Source organism: Callorhinchus milii, unplaced genomic scaffold (genome assembly GCF_018977255.1).
Source record: "Callorhinchus milii isolate IMCB2004 unplaced genomic scaffold, IMCB_Cmil_1.0 Scaffold18, whole genome shotgun sequence".
Lineage (NCBI taxonomy): Eukaryota > Metazoa > Chordata > Chondrichthyes > Chimaeriformes > Callorhinchidae > Callorhinchus > Callorhinchus milii.
The window spans coordinates 1069176-1090456 of record NW_024704759.1 but is presented as its reverse complement, the minus strand read 5'-3'; the positions used below and the strand labels follow the sequence as shown (position 1 = coordinate 1090456).

The following is a 21281-nucleotide window of genomic DNA, read 5'->3' as shown; positions in this document are numbered from 1 at the left end:
GGAATTGAACCCAGGTGTCTCACTTGCAAAGCGAGTGCTCTAAACACTGAGTTACAGGACTCCACGGTGCATTACCAAATACAAGGATAAGGTGCATTACCAAATACAAGGATTATTATTATCTATCCAACTCAGACTTGTAATGGATCCAGCATCCAAAGCCTTTTGGGAGGGGGAGTTCCAGATTTCCACTATCATTTGTATGAAAAATACAGAGAAGCTCAAACCTGTGACCGAGGAGAACAGAATGGATACTCAACTGCCACCTTGGAACGTCCTCCTGACATGAAAGGCGCTATACAAATGTAATTTGGTATTGTTGTTGCCAACCTGGCCCATGGCCTCTGCTGGTGAGATGGTTAATTGCTAGTCAATGGCACCATCTAATGGACACTTGCTGACTGCATCTACCAGACATTTGTGATGAAAGATTGAAAGAGAAATAATAATTTACATTTGCACAGCACCTTTCATATCAAGAGGACATCCCAAAGTGCCTCACACAGCTGGTTGGGAGTGCCCGAGCTGTGGGCTGAGGGAATGAGGGAAAACGAATCACAGATATGAGAAATTCATATTTATGGATTTTGAGTAACTCGTTCGTGCGGAATTTTACTCCGAAACAGACTGAGAAACAGAGACTTTGGTGGCGACATGATTACAAGTGATTCAGGACAGAGGAAATACCAGCCCGGGGAGGAGAGCATGCGTTTCACTCGATTCACTCCGTCCAGACTCCCCGAAGCTGTGTTAACAGTAAACAGCGCGAGTCCATCCTCCTGTTTGGAGACAGTTCTTTGGTTCCTCCCGCGCCCCTGCACAAGGCAGAAGTGGACTCAGTATCTGTAGTGGTCGGGTTTAAAGGGTCCGTTTATCGGGACCCCGAGGTACAATGACTGATCCTCCGTCAGCTTGGTCAACTTGACCCCCAGCTTGTCCAAGTGGGCGGCAGCCACCTCTTCATCCAGCTGTAGGCGGTCAAACAAACACAATGGTTACATTACAGAAGTACGAGGTTCAGCCACGCACGGCCTTCCCACTGCAAGTGACGTCAGACTAGAGCAACGGCCAACAATTTAGTTACGGCTGTGTAACATGAGGGTGTTGAGGAAGCTTTACTGTGTCTCTACCCTGTACTCTCGCTGACCTGGGAATGCGGATGCAGTGTAGAGGGAGCTTTACTGTATCTCTAATTCAGATGGGCCTCGACACTAACACCAGGTGCCAAGCACTGAAACCTCAGACTTGGCCGATGAGGCCAGGTTACGCCCTGAGTCACTCACCTTCTTGGGCAGGAAGTGTACTCCAATCGGGTACTTGGTTGGGTTTTTCCACAGCTCAATCTGTGCCAGCACCTGATTGGTGAAAGAGTTGCTCATGACAAAGCTGGGGTGGCCCATAGCACAGCCCAGGTTCACCAGCCGGCCCTCTGCCAGGAGAATAATGTGATGGTCGTTCTTCAGCCTGTAGCGATCCACCTGCAAACACAGAGATAGAGCTTACAGCCTTCATTTTGAGGGGGGGGGGGGGAGAGGGGGTGTCAGTCAGGCCGGATGTCTGACATATGTAGAAACCCATCTCCGAACCGAGAGTTCCATGCATCCCACGTCGCTTTGTCAGCAAATTCAACAACAGGCAGTGTAGCGCCCCAGAGCGCTTATTTTAATTCCTGCCGAGGTCAGCGATTTATCTCAAAGTCTCCAATTTGTATTATGAATTTCAAAATCGTGAATTGCAAAGCAGGAAGTATTTTGCAATTATCTAATTTTATACCACATCCTCCCGCCCCCCCCCCCCCCCACCCCTGAATCCTCTGCTGTTTCTCATATGGCAGCCGAGAGCGCTTTTGAGGTTTGGGGGGTGGGGGAAGAGGCTTCCGCCGTTCCTAACTTCAGTCGCAAACTGCAAACCAGAAGCTGCATTTAATGAACTTAGCGACTCCCAGTCTGCGATCGGTGAGGGCGCCCCTCACTCCTGGCACGTGCTCACTGCTGAGTCGGCACTGACCTGCGGCTTGATGTTGATTTTCTCAGCTGCGTTCTTATTCAGCCATTTCACGTCCACTTCGATGTCAAAGTGGCCGATGTTGCACACAATGGAATCATCCTTCATCTTCTCAAAGTGCCTGAGGACAAGGAACAGAGATGACTGAGGCAGATCAGCGCTCGCTGGGAACAAGGGAAGCCTCTCTCTCCTTCCACCCACCCAACCCCCTTTGCACATTCCCACTAGAACAAGGAAGTTGAGAGACAATTTGCACTCCACCCTCAGCAGTCACACCTCACCTCTGGGTCAGGAGGGGGTGAGTTCAAGCTCCACAACAGGGCATGAGATCCCTGTGTGTGTGTGTGTGTGTGTGTGTGTCGCGGTAGTGTATAGAGCGCTTCATGGGGGGGAAAAGAGGAGAGCGCGCGCACACATGAGTGGAGAGGAAATGAATGAGAAGACTGGGGATAACAAGCCTGACAGAGAACCAATGGCCTCCCTACCTGCCCAGCAAGATATCTCTGCAGCCGGTGGTAGTCACGAAGATGTTGCCCTCATTACATGCCTCATCCATGGTGGTGACCTCGTACCCTGCATGGAGCCAAATAGGCAACAACATTTACCCTGAGACACTAAACCCCGCTCTCCCTCCCAAGCTCCCAGCTCAGCTGCTCCCAGTCCACCGGGGAACAGCTACGTGGGGGGCGGGGGAGGAGAAAGAAAATGAGTCATTTGATGAGACAGCTACAAGGGCTCCCTCACCCCAGAAGCATAAAGAGATAAAAAAACAAAACAATGCACCCCCGCTTCCACCCCCACCACCAAAAAAATCCTTGCTCTGCTTTGTCTCGGGAGAGGGATTTGGCAGGATGGCAGGACCTTTAGTAAATATTCTGCATTTACGCACAAGAGAGGCTGCACTTGGCAGCAACTGCCAAGACAAAATGCCCAGTCAATTCACTTTTGAAGTGCTGTGAAGCGCTTCAGGACGTCTCAACAACATGTTACGGCTGCTATATGAAATGTAAGGACTATTATTATTATTAAGGGGTTGACCGAGTAGCCACACTCACCCTCCATGGCCGCCTGCAGGGCGTTGATGGGGTCGACCTCGGTTACGATGACCCTGGCCCCGAACCCCCTCAGGGCTTGGACACAACCCTTGCCAACATCCCCATAGCCAGCGACCACAGCCACCTTGCCTGCGATCATCACGTCCGTCGCACGCTTGATTCCATCGATAAGCGATTCCCGACAACCGTACAGGTTATCGAACTTGCTCTAGGAGGGCGCGGAGGGTAGGAAGAGAGAGAAATAAAAATGTCAACTTTATAGTTCCTACAATCTATCGTATCGGAGCTACCCACCCCCCACCCCACCCGGTTCCATCACATTGCGTTACCTTGGTGACAGAGTCGTTCACATTGATGGCTGGAATTTTGAGCTCTCCTTTCTTGTGCATCTTGAAGAGATTGTGCACGCCAGTCGTGGTCTCCTCTGACACCCCCTTGATGTCTGCGAGACAAACACAAACATGTAATAAATAATAATAATCCTTGCATTTGATATAGTGGAGTCCTGTAGCTCAGTGGTTAGAGCACTCACTTTGCAAGTGCGAGACCTGAGTTCAATTCCAGGCAGAGGGCGAAACCTTGGGCAAGTTTCCTTACTCCACACAGAGCCTAATAATAATCCCTCCAAAACCAAAAACAATAATAAATTGGTCATTTTCAATCTACGACTATTTGTGGGACATTGCTGTGCGCAATTGGCTGCCGCGTTCGCCCACAAATATACTGTCAATTCACTTTACAGTGTGTTCTGTGAAGCATTTTGGGACGTCCTTCCGACGTGAAAAGCGCTATATCAAATGCAAGGATTATTATTATTATTATAGTGTTTTTCACGTCTCAAAGCGCTTCACAGAATACACTGCAAAGTGAATTGACTGTATATTTGTGGGCAAATCGCAGCAGCCAATTGCGCACAGCAGCGTCCCACAAACAGTCGTAACCAAATTGAATGACCAAATTATTATTGTTATTATTATTATTTTGTTGAGGGATTATTATCCCCAGAAAAGTGATCCGCCAATTGACTAACAACCAGGTTCCTAATTACTGCTGGTAAACATCAGCCGTTACCAAGGTCTCCTCAAGCCCTCCTCTCACCCCAACACTGTGACAATCTGAGTCTCAGCACCCCTTCCCCAGAGGAGAACCTGATAGCAGCGCAGGGTGGGGTTACCTTTCAGGAGTTTGGAGTGCTTGGTGTGGATCAGGTTGGTCAGGTCTCCGCCGTCATCCAGGATCATGTTCAGTGGCTTGCCGTCCCGGAAGATCAGGGTCTGCTCGATGCACCAGATGTACTCTTCATCGGTCTCTCCCTTCCACGCGAAGACTGTGTGAAAAACCATACAGTGGTGACTCAACGATCAGCTTAACACCTGATACTCACTCAGTGACCACCCCAGCCCGCCCCGAATTACGCCCCTTGCACGATTTGCCACCAGCAGCAAACTGCATCAACAATAATGAAAATCTTGTATTTGATATGGCTCCTTATGTCGTATCAAAAGTGAGTGAGCCATGTGGATGTGAGTGTGGGGATACTCACCAGGAACCCCAGTTTTGGCAATCGCAGCGGCGGCATGATCCTGAGTGGAGAAAATATTGCAGCTCGACCACTGAATCTGAAACAAACCAAAGTCAACATCACGAGAGCTTACACTCACCACCCAGCGATGGGCAGGGCCAGTAATGAGGGAACAGAGAGTTCCAGCCACCAGAAGAACATATAGCCCGATAGCACTGACACCGCAACACACAAAACCTTAAGTCAGGTAGATACTTCTAACAACAAAATTGATCAACAGCGATGTGGGGTTTGCACCACCCGCCACCCTCCGAGCACAGGGTATGGTGTCCAGACCTTACCTCTGCTCCGAGACTGGTCAGGGTCTCGATCAGCACCGCTGTCTGAATGGTCATGTGCAGGCAGCCCGCAATCCGCGCACCCTTCAGCGGCTTAGAGCTTCCGTACATCTCCCTCATCTTCATCAGCCCAGGCATCTCGTTCTCTGCGATGTCGATGGCTTTCCGGCCCCACTCGGCCAGGCTGATGTCAGCTGCGGGCGATAGGAAGCTGGTCAGATGCAGAAACCAGCTAAGAATGCTGCAGCAAACCCAGAGGGATCTGAGAAAGAGCGCAGGTTTGCCCAACGCCTCATCTCATCGAAATGTTTCGAAGAACATCACAGAGGAACCAGCATTGAGTGTGTCAACCCAGCTCGGTTGGTCGCACTAAACTCTCGAGTCAGAGGCTGTGGGTCTAGACCGTATTTCCAGACTTTGAATTTATAGACTAGCCTGACAACAATTAAGCCAGACTGACAAATGCTAAGATTATTATTTGCATTATAACTTGGTTGGGTTAGCTGTGGACTGGCTGGATGCCAGCTGGAAGTGGGTGGCATGTTACTTTTATCATAGAAATTCTGCTGACTACAACTCTTTGAAACTCCAAGTTTATTGAAGTTGAACAAACAGCATTGGAAAAGTGATGCAACATTCAGCTCAGGTCTCACACATACACACAATGTAAACTTGACCCTGTCCCTGAGAAGAGAAACTTTGTTTCCCAGGTTTATGATTAAAATGAGATAACTGACATTTAAAAAAACAACCCGGTTAGGAAACAACTTTTGCTTCTCATTGCGGGGAGTTAAAGGACAGAACTTTGAGGCTGCAGCAATTCTGAGATTTAGGTGAATGATACTGAGAACAGAAGCGAATAGAGGAGGGAGTGTAGTGACTCCCATTGTTCAATCCTCCAGTTAAATTGCCCATTCCCCTCATGGCTGTGTGCAATTTGAAGTGTGCTGACAAATACACAGGCATTACTAGAACGTGTTTGCTCTGAAGCGGAACCTCTCACTGAGGCCCGAGCCCCCCACTGATCCCAGTAATCCAGGGGATTGGACATGGCCTCCAGGCTGATGTACTGCAGTGAGAAACTCTCCACTGTCTGAGAAGCAGCCGGTCTGTCACACCTGTTATAGTCTCTCTCCAAGTGACACCAAGTGATACCTTACTAAGGCGTCGGAAACCATAACTGTGTTTCAGTTTACATTCACCCCCCCCCAATTAGTACGTTCAACAATAACAGCTCTCATCAATACAGTAGAGCACTGAGCCTCAAACCCTGAGTAACCATATGGAAGGGCCCACCTGTCACTCAGCCTTCATTCGATGCAGATAAATTCTGCTCAGGAGGGGTGGGCAAGTCAATTTGATCTCATTTTTAAAAATGCAACCTCCAAAATGTGCCATTTAAAAAAAACACAACAGCATTGCCATGATGGAATTATGAAAGCGTTGTGTAGTAATGCAGAACGTCCTTCGAACCTTACCAGGTGTACAAAATGTGATTTAATGCAGATACTCAACCTCATACTCAACCTCACTAAGTCAGTCAGGAACCTGGGTGTTTTGTTTGACCCCGAACTGTCCTTTCTCCCCCACATTCGCACCATAACCGGCACTGCCTACCACCACCTCCGCAACATTGCCAGACTCCGCCTCTGCCTCACCCCTCAGGCCCCCAAATCCTCACCCACGCAATCGTCACCTCAAGGCTCGATTACGGGAACTCCCTCCTCCTCGGCCTTCCCAACTCTTCCCTTCACAACCTGCAGATCATCCAAAACTCTGCAGCTCGTGTACTCACCCACCAGAATCCGTGACCCCATCACTCCCACCCTCACCCTCGCCCATCACCCCCACCCTTTCCCGACTCCACCGGCTCCCCATCCCCCAGAGGATCGAGTTCAAGATCCTCGTCCTCACCTTTAAGGCCACCCATGGCCTCGCCCCCTCCAACCTCTCTGACCCACTGACTCCCAACCAACCTGCCCACTCCCTCTGTTCATCGGGCTTCGGCTGCTCCATGTCTCCCGCCCAACCCGCCCTACCATCGGTGGCCTCTCTGCCCCCACACTCTGGAACTCCATCCCACGGTCCCTTCGCCTCGGCTCCTCCTCTCGCCTTCTTCAAGGCCGGTCTCAAGACCCTTCTCTTCGACTGTGCCTTTGGTCTCCCTCCCACCTCTCTGCCTTCCCTCACCCCTACACCACCCCTCCTCCCTCCCCCACCCCTATGCTCGGGTCCGGACAACTGACTGTTCAGCGCTTTGGGACGTCCTCCTGACGTGAAAGGCGCTCTATAAGTGTAACGTTGTTGTTGTTGTTGCTACACTCAGTGTTATCAATATGAACCTCAGAGCCTGATGTCTGTGAGTGAGTGTATGTGAGTGTCAGTGTATGTGCACATGTGTGAGAGTCACACGTGTGTGTGTATGTGTGCGATATGTCTGTGTATGTTTGTGTGTCAGTGTGTGACGGCTGTAGTTCCGGGGCCGATGTGTCCCCATTCTCCTCACCGGGGCGCGCGGTTAGAGAAACTACAGCTCCCAGAAAGCCCCGCGACCGCTGCGTCTGCGCACAGGCGCCTCCCGGACCAGACGGCGCCGCCTCGCCCCCCGCAGCGCTGAAACGGCAAATGCGCCGCTCCCCGTTCGCTCTCAGCAAATCCCGTCAACATTACAATACCGGCGGCTCCTCACCGACTTTGTAGGGCAGTTTGTCTGACATGGCGGTGCGGGGGGAGAGCGGGTGCCCGGTATCGCGATCAACTCCGAGAGACAGTGGCGGATTCCGGGGCTAAAGGGGGAGCAGCCGCGCGGCCTCACCTTATATACCCCCTCCGCCGCTCCCATTGGCTGCCGCTCACTGCTCCCGCCTCCCTACGGCGCCCACAGAGGCTCAGACCTCTCCCCGTCCCTCCCCTCCGCTCCCGCCCGAGCACCGCACACCCTCACCGCGGGGGGCGCCGCTGAGCGCCGCTGAGCGCCGCCGTTTCGCCCACAAAATAGTCGATCCACTTTACAGTGTCTCCTGTGAGACCCACATCGAGACTCTCAGTAACATAATAGGATCACACGCAACAATTATCATAGCTCCGCTCTGACCGCACCGTCACTCTCCACACAGCGGCTCATAACTCACTCCGTGTCCTCACTCACAGCCGCGATGCGTGACGGGCGCTATATAAGTGCAAGTTGTTGTTTGATGACTGTTACCTAATAGTCATTGAACAACAACAACTTGTGTTTATACAGCGCCCTTCGCGAGCCGTGGCTTCCCAGAACAAACGCATTGCTGACACACAGAAAAGATGTGTGGGAACTGATCATTTTCCCGATAATAGCTCATTCTTTAATGTATTGATTTTATAAGAACATTGTTGTGAACAATGTTCAATGTGAACAAGACTGAGGCCCTCCTGATTGGCTCTCACCAGCACCTCTGCCCCTCAGGCTCCGGCAGCATCACCCTCCATGGTCGCTCACTACAACTCACCGCCAGTCAGGAACCTCGGTGTCTTGTTCGACCCCCAACTGTCTTTTCTCCCCCACATCCAAGCCATGACCCGCTCTGCCTTCCCTCACCTCCGTAACATCGCCCGACTCCGCCACTACCTCTCCCCTCAGGCCGCTGAAACTCTTATTCATGCCTTCATCACCTCCAGGCTCGACTATGCAAACGCCCTGCGTGTCGGCCTTCCCAACTCCTCCCTCCACAGTCTGCAGATAATCCAGAACTCTGCAGCCCGTGTCCTCTCCCGCACCAAACTCCGTGACCCCATCTCCCCCACTCTCCCTCCTTAGCCTCCTTCAAGTCCCACCTCAAGACCCTCCTCTTCGACCATGCCATTGGCCACCCCCCTTCCCTTCCCCTCCCTTACCCCCACAACCCCAGCTCAGGTCTGAAATGGAGTCCTGTAGCTCAGTGCTTAGAGCACTCGCTTTGCAAGTGAGAGACCTGAGTTCAATTCCAGGCAGAGGGCGAAACCTTGGGCAAGTTTCCTTACTCCACACAGAGCCTAATAATAATCCCTCCAAAACAAAACAATAATAAAAAATTGGTCATTTTCAATCTATGACTGTTTGTGGGACATTGCTGTGCGCAATTGGCCGCCGCGTTCGCCCACAAATATGCAGTCAATTCACTTTACAGTGTGTTCTGTGAAGCGCTTTGGGACGTCCTCCCGACGTGAAAAGCGCTATATCAAATGCAAGGATTATTATTATTATTATTATTAAATGCTGTACTCTGTCCAGCGCCTTGGGATGTACTCCCAATGTGAAAGGCGCTATACAAATGTAATCTCGTTGTTGTTGAAAACACATGACTTGTCTGCTAACAGAATTTATTACATGATTTTACATTCAATGTATACACTTTAAGTGCAGCACTGTTCAAAATACACAACACATTAATAGATCAAAACATACCAATAGATGAATACAACCAACTTTTGAATCGAAGTTCGTGCAAAACCAAACATTTTGATGATGGATCACATATTACAACATTCTATTGGAATAAACAACTCCTAAAGTTCTGCTTTATTGGAAAAGTGCATTGATTTCAGAATACTAAAGAGTTCATCTACTTGGCTGAATTTTCAAATATTCCCTGCATTACTTTGGGATCAGCTGGATAGATGCAATGGGCTTTGTGGGAGAGCCAGTTCAGTGCTTTGTGAGAGGGAGGCAATGGTTCCAACTAACACCTTCTACCAGGCAGCTTGTAACCCTCAGACTTAATTTTTTTTTAAAAAAGCAAAACATATTGAATTAAAGGGTTATGACATTACAAATATAAAGGTTGTGTGTAATTCAGTAAAGTGCCTCTTTAGTGTGACTCTGTAGAGTAAACAACAATCTTATTTGAAAGTTTCTTATACTTATTCGGGCCTTTATTAACACCAGGTGTTAGCAATGTCGAAGTCCGAAACTTATTATCTCAAGGGACCACTTTCACTTAGAGAGTTAGCAAAGATGTAGTGTCACTTGTCGCTATCACAAACTATCACAACAATTGTGAAATTGGTAACAATGTTAAAGGGGAACAATAAGAAAATTGGCATTAAACTTGTTTGTTTCTGAAAGATATTCTTACATAGTATCTACAGTACCAAATCTTGCCATTTGGCCAAAGTAACCCATGTAGGTCATTGTACTCCACATGAGCCACCCGTTCTATCCTATACACTGATGCTGTAATTTGTACGATTCTAATATTTCAGGAATTGCCTTCATCAGAACAGAAAGGTTAATGCTATATATGTGACCTATTTTTTGGTTTCAAATTATTAGATTAAATACATGAGCAATATTACAATCATTTGGGAAAGAGCAGGGGAATAAGATTAGATTAGAGAGTTGCAGTGGGAGAACCAGCATCAGCACAATAGACACATTATAGAAATATAACACAGTAGCAGCCATTTGGCCCATTATTTCATGTTGGTGTTTGTGCCTCCATAAACCGTCCAGCTTAATCCTAATCTGTAGTTTTGTTACTCTGATATAATTGTCTCACAGATTGAGGTGCAAAGAAAGAAAACATTGTCTTCTGCTAAAATAGTGCATTTGTTCTCCAGTGGAAATCTTGTGGCTAGTGTCCAGTGTTAAATACTCGGGCTGATTGTCCCACTCTATCACCCATTGATGATCTTCTCACTGATGAACTGGGGCATGGTGTACAGTATCAGGACAATAAAGATCACCAGGATAGCCAGAATCAGGAGCCCAATGATATACCACTTGTAGTTCTTCCAAATGAAATAGACAAAGGACTTCAGAGGGTTGATGAACCAGTTGAAAGATGTGTTGGGGCGACTGGAAAAAAAATACAGAATAGAAATTAATCTCTCCCCTATTCTCCCTGGCTAGTCTTAAGAAGTGCATTTATCCAAAATCAACCTGTTCGCTCCCTCAGCTCAACAACCTGTTCCCTGCCCAGCCTGTCCCACCGCTGGTGGTTGGGCCTTCAGCCTCTCTGCTCCCACCCTTTAGAACTCCATCCCACAGTCTCTTCGCCTCACTCACTCCCTATCCTCTTTTAAAGCACGTCTCAATACCCTCCTCTTCGACTGCGCCTTCGGCCACCATCCTACCCCCACACTCCCTACCCTCCAACCCCCCACCCGATCCCAACCCCCTGCTCAGATCCAGATCCCTGGCTGTCCACCACTTTGCGATGTCCTCACGACGTAAATGTCATTTGTGTTGTTGTTTAAGTTGAACAAGTGTAGGAGGTCAGTTGGCTCAGCGTGTCTGACTCTCCTCCCTTTTCTCCCCACACACTTTATATTTTACTTTTTCAAACATTTTTCTAATTCCCATTTATGGATTGCACTGCTGGTTTTTGGTAAGCCTTTCCATGACTGCTGTGTAAATAACATTCTGCTAACCTCACCCTTTGATTGTTTTTGGTGAGGATTTTAAATGGATAATCCAGTTGCTGACTCACAGTCCAGTTGAAATACTTTCTCCCTATTTCCCTCATCAAAACTCCTCAGAATTTTGAACGTCTTCATCAGGTCTCCTCTCAATCTTTTCTGTTCTGATGAAAACAGCCCCAGTTTCTCTCAGTTTTCCTGATAAGGAAGCCTCATGCCAACAATCAGACATGATCTCATCATCTCCTGTCCGCCATCTAATTTTTTTTCCTTTCTTTCCCTGCCCCTTCTCTGTTTGTCCTTATAAATTGTTCCCTTCCAACATATCCCAGTTCTGACGAAAGGTCATCAATCTGAAATCTTAACTCACTTTCCTCTCTCTATAGATGCCCCCTGACCAGCTGAGTGTTCCCAATTACTTCTGTTTTTATAATATTAATGATAATAATAATCCTTGCATTTGATATAGCACTTTCCACGTCTTCTAGACATCTCAAAGCGCTTCACAGAATATACTGTAAGGTAAATTGACTGTGTATTCTGGGCGAAACGTGGCAGCCAATTGCATACAGCAGTGTCCCACAAACAGTCAGGACCAAATTGAATGACCAAATTATTTTTTTTTTGAGGGATTATTACCCCCAGAAAAGCTAACAACTGGGTTCCTACTTACTGCTTGGTAAACAGAGACTTGTGGAGTAAGTTTAAAGCCGACTTACTTGGGTTTGTCCAAAGGTTCGGGTTCCTTACGTGCAAGACCAACAGGATTCTTCTCCGCTTCCTCCAACGTCAACAGCTGCATCTCAGCTTCAACCTTGCCCTGAGTGAACCATAGACCATGAACCTTGCAACAGAATATGATGCTTCCCTAGTCTTTTCCCTCATTTCCAAAAGGGCTGGAGTATGTTAAAACAAATGGAGGTGTGAAATACTGGGGCTAAACTTTAGCCCCAAACCATTGCTGTGTTAGAATACAAGAATGTGAGGAAGAAATGAGTTTGCGTAAAGTCCTCAATCTAATATCACTCAGGACCCTTTATACTCAACACACAGAGGAGACTTCTATCCTCAGTAGGTGCCAGAGATGAGAGGTCACCATGCTAACCACTGCATCACTCAGTCCTGCACCTGATGTTAGGATCATGGAAGCACAAGCACCGTGATAGTCTAGACCACGGGGTCCAACCCTTTGGCTGCCGAGGGCCTGATGCCCTTTTTGAGAAACGTCCCTGGGCCACATCAGCAATATTTTGTGTTTCCCTTCCAGAAACATAACCTAACATTTACAGGTTATGGAGGGAGCGGGTGGGCTGGATAAAATGGAGGGAAGGGGTGGATGCAGCCTGCGGGACCACCCTGGGCTAGAATGGTACTCATTCCTCCACTGGGGCAACTACTCTAATCCCAATTCCCATCTCTTTCACATTGCTCCTCTTTAAACGTATATCTAGTTTCCTCTCAGATGGTCTCAGTGGCATTTATCTTTCCCCTCAGCACCAGCTCAGGAACTTACCCTCAGGATATAAACATTGCCACTACTGTCGCTGTACTGCACGTCTTCGATTTTGACTTTTTTCTTCTTGTTTTTTTTCTTCTTTTTCTTTTTCTTACTATTGTCCTCCTCGTCTTCCTCATCTTCCTCCTCCTTCACCTTCATCAGCGGCCACCAGCCCTTCATGCGCTTCTGCCGGATGATAGAGGTCTGGGGGCTGCCTTTATCCTTTGCCATCTTGGCCGTGCACTGCTCTGCTGTCTTTGCCGGCTTTGCCATGTTGTTCAGTTTGAGTTCAACGGATCCTTTAGAAACAAACCAGATGTGTAACAGCATTGGAATAGCAAAAGGCCGTAGATTACAGATGATCACCAGAGGAGAAAAGGAAGGTTAGAAGATGTGAACCACACTGAGGGAATGAGGACACCTCACTATAAATGGCTGTAGAAGCTGAACCTTCATGAAATTTGGGATATAACCAGGAGTGGATTAGGTTCCATTTATCTGCCTTTTGGGTGCGTTCCCGATACCCAGATTGTCGGAGTCGGAGAATCTTACCGAGGAAGTCATTCGCAGAAATCAGGTCGTAATCCCAGACCTGGAGCATGAGGACGGCTGGCTGGCGGAATTCCGACTCCTCCAAGGAGAAGATGGATTCTTTCTTCTTGTAAACAATCTCTTTCTCTGTTGGCAAGTAGTCAAAGCGAAACACAAAGCGCCAGTTGAAGTTTCCCTCCCCGGTCAACGAGTTGAAGTGGACATCTGTCTCCTGCTTGTCCTGTTCCATCCCCTTTATCCACCTGTGAAATTAACAATATAAGCGAGAGGAACTGGGTTCGATTTTGGAGCAGGGCGAAATGTTGAGCAAGTTTTGTTACTCCACACGCTTCTGTTTACCTAGCAGTAAGTAGGAACCTGGTTGTTAGTTGGTTGGCGGATCACTTTTCCGGGAGTAACTCTTCACCTCATTGAGTCAATACAAAACCTCAGGTTGCTTTTCGACCCTCAGTTATCTTCAAACCTCACATTTATGATGTCCTGTTCCATCTTTCCCCACCTCTACAATATTACCCACCTCCGCCACTGCCTCTCCCTGCAGGCCGCCAAGACCCAAATAATAATAATCCTCGCATTTGATATAGCACTTTTCACCTCTTCTGGACGTCTCAAAGCGCTTCACAGAATAGACTGCAAAGTGAATTGACTGTATATTTGTGGGCAAAATGTGGCAGCCAATTGCGCACAGCAGCGTCCCACAAACAGTCATGGTTTGAAGTGACCAGTTTATTATTGTTTTATTTTCTTGAGGGATTATTATCAGGCGTGTGGAATAAGGAAACTTGCCCAAGGTTTCACCCTGCCGGGAATGGAACCCAGGTCTCTCACTTGCAAAGTGAGTGTTCTAACCACTGAGCTACAGGACTCCACCCAGATCCACGCTTTCATCACATCCCGGCTTTACTATGCCAACTGCCTGCTCACTGGACTTCCCAACTCTTCCCTCCACAAGATGCAGATTATTCAAAATTCTGCAGTTCATGACCTCTCCCACACCAGACTCCGGGGACCAATCACCCCCGTTCTTGCCCATCCCACCAAGAACCCTCGTTCTCACCTTCAAAGCCCTCCACGGTCTTGCTCTCTCCTACCTCTCCGACCTCCTAACCCCAAATCAGCCTGTCCAACCCCCTTCGCTCAGCGGGCACCAGCTGCTTCAGGTCCCCCGCACTTCCCGCTCCACCATTGGTGGTCGGGCATTCAGTAACTCTGCCCCCACACTCTGGAACACTATCTCGCAATCCCTCCCCCTCACTCCTCTCTTGCCTCCTTCAAGTCCTGTTTAAAGACTGCCCTCTTCGACTCTGCCCTCGGCCACCCTCCCACCCCCACACACTCCACCCCTCCTGACCCCAACTTCCAGCTCAGGTCAAAAAAAACCTGTCCAATGCCCTGAGACATCTTTCGGACGTGAAGGGAGCTGTACAAGTGTAATTTATTGTTGTTGTAATAATCCTTTCAAAAATATTTTTTTAAGAATAATAATAATGATAATTTGGCCAATCAAACCACGACTGTTTGTGGGACGCTGCTGTGTGCAAGTGGCTGCCAAGGAGCTAAACAATCAAGGATTTGGACCCAGTCAAGGACCTAGACTTAACATCTCAAATACCATTGTTTAAATACCCTTTGACGTAGATGTCACTGGATCGGACTCCTGTAATTGGATTCACATCATCGAGGGCAACATCGTCAGTGTTCCAGATAATGACCCGCAGTTCATAGCTACAAACACAGAGAAACAGAGTCAATATTGCAAAACCTCTGTAAAGTCCCTCCTGCTTGGAAAAACACAGCAATTGGTGGGTTGTTAACTCTCCCACATGGAAATAGCAAGGTAACAACTGGTAATAATCAGCAACAACTATAACAACAAATTATACTTTAGTGCCCTTTACATCGGAAAGACGTCCAATATGGAATAGGGAATATAATTGCCCAGAAGATGGTGGTGCTGAATTGATTGGGATGTTTTAAAGGGGATAAACAGAGAAACATTTGGGAAGTCAGGAGACTAAGTGTATGACAGCAAGAAAACTGCCATTAACTGATAAACTGGTTGAACAAGCTAGATGGGCTGAACTGCCTGCTCCTATACTATGTTATCAACATGGCACTATGGGACGCTACCCTGTGTGAGGGACGCTATACAAATGCAAGTTGTTGGTTGAGGTTCTCAAAGTGTAGCTTTTAACGAAGGTTATAAGCAAGTGAGTCAAGTTAACAACTAGAGGTAAGGGAGGTTATTTTGTTATTTTGTGTGTACAATGACAGGAAATAAATGTGTCTCACCCTGGAGACCTCCTCTCGACATGAAAGACGCTCTATAAATGTAATTTTGTTGTTGTTGGAGGAGCAAACACTGTTAAACATGTAGGTAATGACTGACCTGACTGGCTGACGTGGTTTGATATTGACTGGCGGAAGAGCAGGCAAATCAACAGGGAACATGTCAACCCACATGTGAACTTGACCCTGTGGAGGCAGATAGGGAAATAACAGTCAAAAACTAACACTGTTTCAGTTGAGGAAGGCTGAAGGTTTCAAAAAGGGAGTTAGGCCTGGACAGAGGGGAGTGAGTGGAACATAAGTACTGGAGGAGGCCATTCAGCCCCTCAAGCTTGTTCCGCCATTCTATAAGATCGTGGCTGACCTGTACCTCAACTCCAATTAAGCTTGAGGGACTGAATGGCCCTGTATAATAATAATAATCCTTGCATTTGATATAGCGCCTTATTACATCTTCTAGACGTCTCAAAGGGCTTCCCAAAATATACTGTAGAGTGTAGTGATTGTATATTTTAAGGGCGAAACGCACAGCCAATTGCGCACAGCAGCGTCCCACAAACAGTCATGGATTGAGTGACCACATTATTCTTTATGTTTTATATTCTTTCTGGAAGGATTATTACTCCCAGAAAGCCTGCCAATCGACTAACAGCCGGGTTCCTACTAACTGCTAAGTAAACAGAGGCATGTGGAGTAAGGAAACTTAGCTAAAGTTTCTCCCTGCCCGGGAATCGAACCAAGGTCTTCTCGCTTGCGAGGCGAGTGCTCTAACCACTAAGATACAGGACTCCACAATCTATCTAAAGTTTCAGTGAAATTTCATCTAGATTTACTCATTTCATGTAGCATTTCAGAGCATCGAAAATTCTCAAACACAGCCATAACGTTGAAGCCAGTTTTCTGTGGTGTTGTTTACCTGTGACAGGCCAGGGTTGCTGGGATTATAGAGACAGCGCATCTCCACGTGCTCCATTAACAGCTCCACCCCATAGACAGGCATTTCTTTCCAGTGCTGCAGAACGTACAGGGCCTTGAGTTCGTCGCTCATTTCCTGCTTGGGGTTTTTCTTACTGTCAACTAAAAGACACGAGCAATGGTCAGCGGGACTGCGTGGAATCAGGAACAAAGGGACAATTACTGGAGAGAGTTTTGAAAACTTTTTTTTCCCCTCAGAATGTGGAATGCTTTGCCCCAAGTGAAGCTAATGTAGGAGGTTAATTGAGGCACAATTAAGGTGTTTAAAATAATGAGACATGATGCAACCAAAGAGATCTTCAAATTAGAGTCAGGGCAGTTAAAAGTGAGATCAGAAAACATTTGGTCACAGAGTGGTGAGATCATGGAACGGACTGCAGAATTAATTGGATATTGGATGTTGAAAATAAGAGCGGATAGAGAGTTAGGAAATAAAGGTATGGAGAAAAGGTGTGAAAAGCCACCCTCCTACCCCTGCCCTCCATTTCTCCTGATCCCATCCCCTGCTTGGGGCCAAATCCCTGACTGTCCAGCGCCTTGGTAAATCCTCCTGACATAAATGTAATTTGTTGTTGTTGGGTATTGCTGTTCTCTGCATTATTTATGTCAGCGCTGTAATGGCATTGAAGAAAAATGCAACGAATGATTGACTGAAAGAAACACCTCTCACCGATGGGCAGCAGGTCATTGGGGATCTTGAATATCTTATTGTTGACCTTCACTTCTTCCGGCCTATATTCAATGTCCATTATTTCTAAACCTTTGCAGAGTTTCGCTAGTAACTGAGTGGGTTTCAGGCTGTCGCGCCATGCGTTGTATCCTTGACTGCAACCAGAAGAGAATTGTACCGTGATATCTCAGGTAAGCGTGTGAAAAGGTAGAGTGGTTTGTTGGTTGATTCTTTCATTTGATATAGCACCTTATCACGTCATTGAGATGTCTCAAAGCGCTTCACAGAATATATTGTAAAGTGTAGTGACTGTGTATTTTGTGGGCGAAACGCGGCAGCCAATTGCACACAACAGTGTACCACAAAAGTCGTGGATTGAGTGACCAAGGTATTTTTTGGGAGGGAGAGGGATTATTACCCCCGGTAAGCGATCCGCCAATTGACTAACAACCTACGTACTGCTAGATAAAGTGTGGAGTAAGAAAATTTGCCACAGTTTCACCCTGCCGACTGATACACACACATACTGATAAAGACTGACCTACAGCGACACATAGATTTATAGCTGAAGACAAAGAGACACAGACAGACAAACACACGAACACTCTTTATCAAATCTACAATAGCATTAGGCCTAATCAGTGTGTATATTAGGCTCTCAAGTGTATTTGGAGTTTGGAGGCTGTATCTCATGTTTCTGTTGGTTGGTATTGAAGAGAGGGCCATTGACCTGTTACTTACGTGTCGTACTGTTTGGGCAGCCCACACTGCGCCCGGTATTTGCTGTAGTAACGGTTCTCCAGGTCAATCTTTGTCTCCCCGATCAGATTGTCCTTTCCCACCATATCATGGTCAAAGATTGAGACCGTTAGCTCAGTCTCCAACGGAAACTCCACCGTAATTTCAAACTCTCTGGGCACATTTTACACAACAAGGAATCAGCGCCTACTTATTCATGCAACACATTAGTAAAACTACAATAATAACAATCTTCGTATTTGATATATCAGAAATACGAGAACAAATTACATTTACACAGTGCCTTTCACGTCGGAAGGACTTCCCAAGGCGCTGGACAGGTTTGCACCCGAGCTGAAGGATGGAATGAAGAGGGTTGGAGGGTAGGGGGGGGTGGGGGTGATAGTGTGGCCAAAGGCATGGTCAAAGAGGACGGCCTTAAGACCTTCAAGCAGTTCAACTACTTGAGATTGTTCCACAAGAAGAACTTTCAGAACTGGAAATGTTTGTGTATCTGGAATTACTCAGATAGGCTGTTACAGCACAGGCCACTTGTACCCTATACAGCAGGAATGTCCAACTTTTTGGCTGCTGAGTGATGGATTCCCTATTTGAGAAACATCTGCGGGCTGGATAAGCAGTATTTTTGTGTTTTCCTTCCAGAAACATAACAATATTTCGAGGTTCTGGAGGGAGCAAGTGGGCCAGATGAAATGGAGGAGGGTGGAGGATTGACCACCCCGCTATACAGATTGTCACCACCTGAACTGCACGTGTTGGAGACTCAGCAGTCGGCACTCACTCTCCAAAGACGGGGTTCAGCTGCTTCGGAATGTAGCGTTCCTTGCTGTCTTGGACATGCTCACCAACCTTGACCACGATGTAGGGGTCGGACTTGCCATTGAGGTCAGCCGGAGCCAGATTGGTGGCCTTGTGAAATTCACAGAATGAGCACACTTCAACAACAATTTGTAATTACATACAACAACATTACATTTGTATAGCGCCTTTCACGTTGGGGAGACATCCCAAGGCACTGGACAATCAGTGTTTTGGACCTGAACTGGGGCTCAGGGAGAGTGGAGGGGCAAGGAGGGTGATCTAAGGCATGGTTAAAGAGGAGAGTCTTGAAACAGGTCTTGAAGGAGGCGAGGGAGGGGGCGAGGCGGAGGGGCTGCGGGATGGAGTTCCAGAGGGTAGGGGCAGAGTGGCTGATGGCCCGGCCTCCAATAGGGGACAAGAAGCAGGCCGAAGCCCGCTGAGCAGAGGGAGCGGGCAGCTTGGTTGGAGATTAGGAGGTCGCAGAGGTGGGGGAAGCATTATGGGATATAGTACATAGGTGGTTCAGAACATACGTGCATGTGCCCGCCAGGAAGGTGGAAAGCGAACTAGATGGACCTTGGTCTTTTTTCATCTAGCATTTCTTATGTCCTTCTGTGGTCTCCAATTTTTATTTTGAATTTCAAAATTGTGAATTGCAAAGCAGGGAGTTACAATAAATGCAAAGTGTCTGGTTTGCAAATATCTCATTTTATAGCACATCCTTCCCCCCAATTCTCTGCTGTTTCGCATGTACCACAAATTCAATGTGACTTTATAATATTTGTAGCAACCAATTTGATCACAACATTAGACAATCTGGAATGATAATAATAATAATAATAATCCTTATATTTGATACAGCATCCTAATTATGTCCTCAAGATGTCTCAAAGCGCTTCACAGAATGTAGGACACAAACAGTTGTGCATTGAGTGACCGAGTGATTGACCGATTGATTGATTGACCGATTGACCGACTGACTGACTGACCGATTGACCGACTGACCGACTGACCCGGAAAAGCAATCCACCAATTGACTTACTTGATCAACATTCCCCCCTGCCTGAGAATCGAACCTCGGTTCTCTCGCTTGCGAGGCGAGTGCTCTAACCACTAAACTACAGGACTCTATATGATGCCCACTTTGTTTGGAAGATTGCTGGTCAGAACTACAAATAATGTTACTCACTTTCACCACATAAATTCGGATAAGAACTTTGACTGGCCTGTTGTTGGGAATCCCCTGCAGTATTTTAAAATCACCCTTTGCCTCGTTGGTTGGATAGACCATGAAGGAACCCTGTGAGGAAGAAAATGGACCTCGATGAGTAAAATCATGACTTTGGCACAGTGCTGAGCGCTAAAGTGATGAGGTGTAGTACCAAGTATTGCCATGAGATGTCAAACAAACTATCCTGCTGTGCTTTGGGCAACAGGGTCATTTGATGGCACTATATCAGCATTGAATTGAACCAACAACAACAACTTATAATAATACCACTACTAATAATAATAATCCTTGCATTTGATATAAACTTGTATTTATATAGCACCTCTCATGCAGGGTAGTGTCCCAAAGCGCTTAACAGTGACGGTGCTGAGCTGGGGGGAGGTGACTGTAGACGCGGTTGAAGAGGAAGGTCTTCAGGCACAATCCAAAGATGGGGAAGGAAGGGGCAAGGTGGAGGGATAGAGGAGGATCTTTCCAGAGTTTCAGGGACTAGTGGTCCAGTGATGTATGTTAAGGGAAGAAGCCAATAGCAGAGACACACACACCTTGTATTTCCCCATTGTTCGCTCTTCAGCACTCTCCCACGACTCGTCTTCGTTGGCCTTCCCCTTGTACAGTGGGAAGATGTACAGCCAATCCTCAAAGTTATGAAACTCGTTCTCTAACTCTGAGGTATAAATCTGGAAGAACACAGAAGAGTCACCAAATCCATTATTTTACATGAAGTGTATATAAATGATCTGCAATAAAGCATGGGGGCAATGTGTCGATATGACAGGGTATTAGTGAGGTGGTATAACAACCTGAATAGCACCTTTTACACAGTATGAACGTCTTGAAACACATAAATTGGGTATATAGCAAATGCTAGGGTATATAGAGATTGCTATATCAAATGCAACAACTCCAACAAAATGATTTTTATTGTTATATATCAATGTCCTGGGGAGATGAGCTTCAGCAGATTGATTGCCTTTCCTCAGTTCAGACTCTTCCATTTTGTAGGAACCTCACCTTCAGTGTTGCAATTGTGTTTTTGGGCCGTGTCGGCTGAACCTCGACCACCCCAATCTCTTCATCTTCTCTCTCCTCCATTTCAGCTGACAAATCTGTGGGAAGGCGAGAGGCAGTGTGACTGCAAGCCCTTCTCTCGGGATTTCTTTCTAGGGAACACACTTCCGAATTTCCAACTCTGAAAATCCCTGGCTGCTT

At 47.1% G+C, this 21281-nt stretch overlaps 2 protein-coding genes across 4 annotated transcripts in view; both read right to left on the bottom strand.

The window, feature by feature from the left end:
- Positions 1-562: 562 nt before the first annotated feature.
- On the bottom strand, positions 563-7718 carry ahcy (adenosylhomocysteinase). Of its 3 annotated transcripts, none has more exons than XM_042341671.1 (10): positions 7609-7718; positions 4923-5113; positions 4603-4642; positions 4234-4386; positions 3389-3501; positions 3060-3267; positions 2490-2577; positions 1990-2125; positions 1284-1478; positions 563-968 (listed from the first exon to the last, which is right to left on the bottom strand). In XM_042341671.1, exons 1-10 carry the CDS (start codon positions 7634-7636, stop codon positions 837-839), a joined length of 1284 nt encoding a protein of 427 aa, XP_042197605.1. In that variant the 5' UTR covers positions 7637-7718; the 3' UTR covers positions 563-836.
- Positions 7719-9237: 1519 nt separating this feature from the next.
- fer1l4 (fer-1 like family member 4) overlaps positions 9238-21281 on the bottom strand; it is a 42761-nt gene continuing 30717 nt past the window's right edge. Inside the window, exons 33-45 of the mRNA XM_007909310.2 lie at positions 21084-21178; positions 20615-20749; positions 20028-20138; positions 18819-18946; positions 18020-18190; positions 17279-17433; positions 16550-16710; positions 15734-15819; positions 14971-15069; positions 13345-13586; positions 12808-13091; positions 12014-12114; positions 9238-10731 (exon numbers count right to left, since the gene is read on the bottom strand). Of these exons, the coding sequence (XP_007907501.1) occupies positions 10551-10731; positions 12014-12114; positions 12808-13091; positions 13345-13586; positions 14971-15069; positions 15734-15819; positions 16550-16710; positions 17279-17433; positions 18020-18190; positions 18819-18946; positions 20028-20138; positions 20615-20749; positions 21084-21178 (1949 nt within the window). The 3' untranslated portion in view covers positions 9238-10550. The remainder of the gene's footprint in view (positions 10732-12013; positions 12115-12807; positions 13092-13344; positions 13587-14970; positions 15070-15733; positions 15820-16549; positions 16711-17278; positions 17434-18019; positions 18191-18818; positions 18947-20027; positions 20139-20614; positions 20750-21083; positions 21179-21281) is intronic.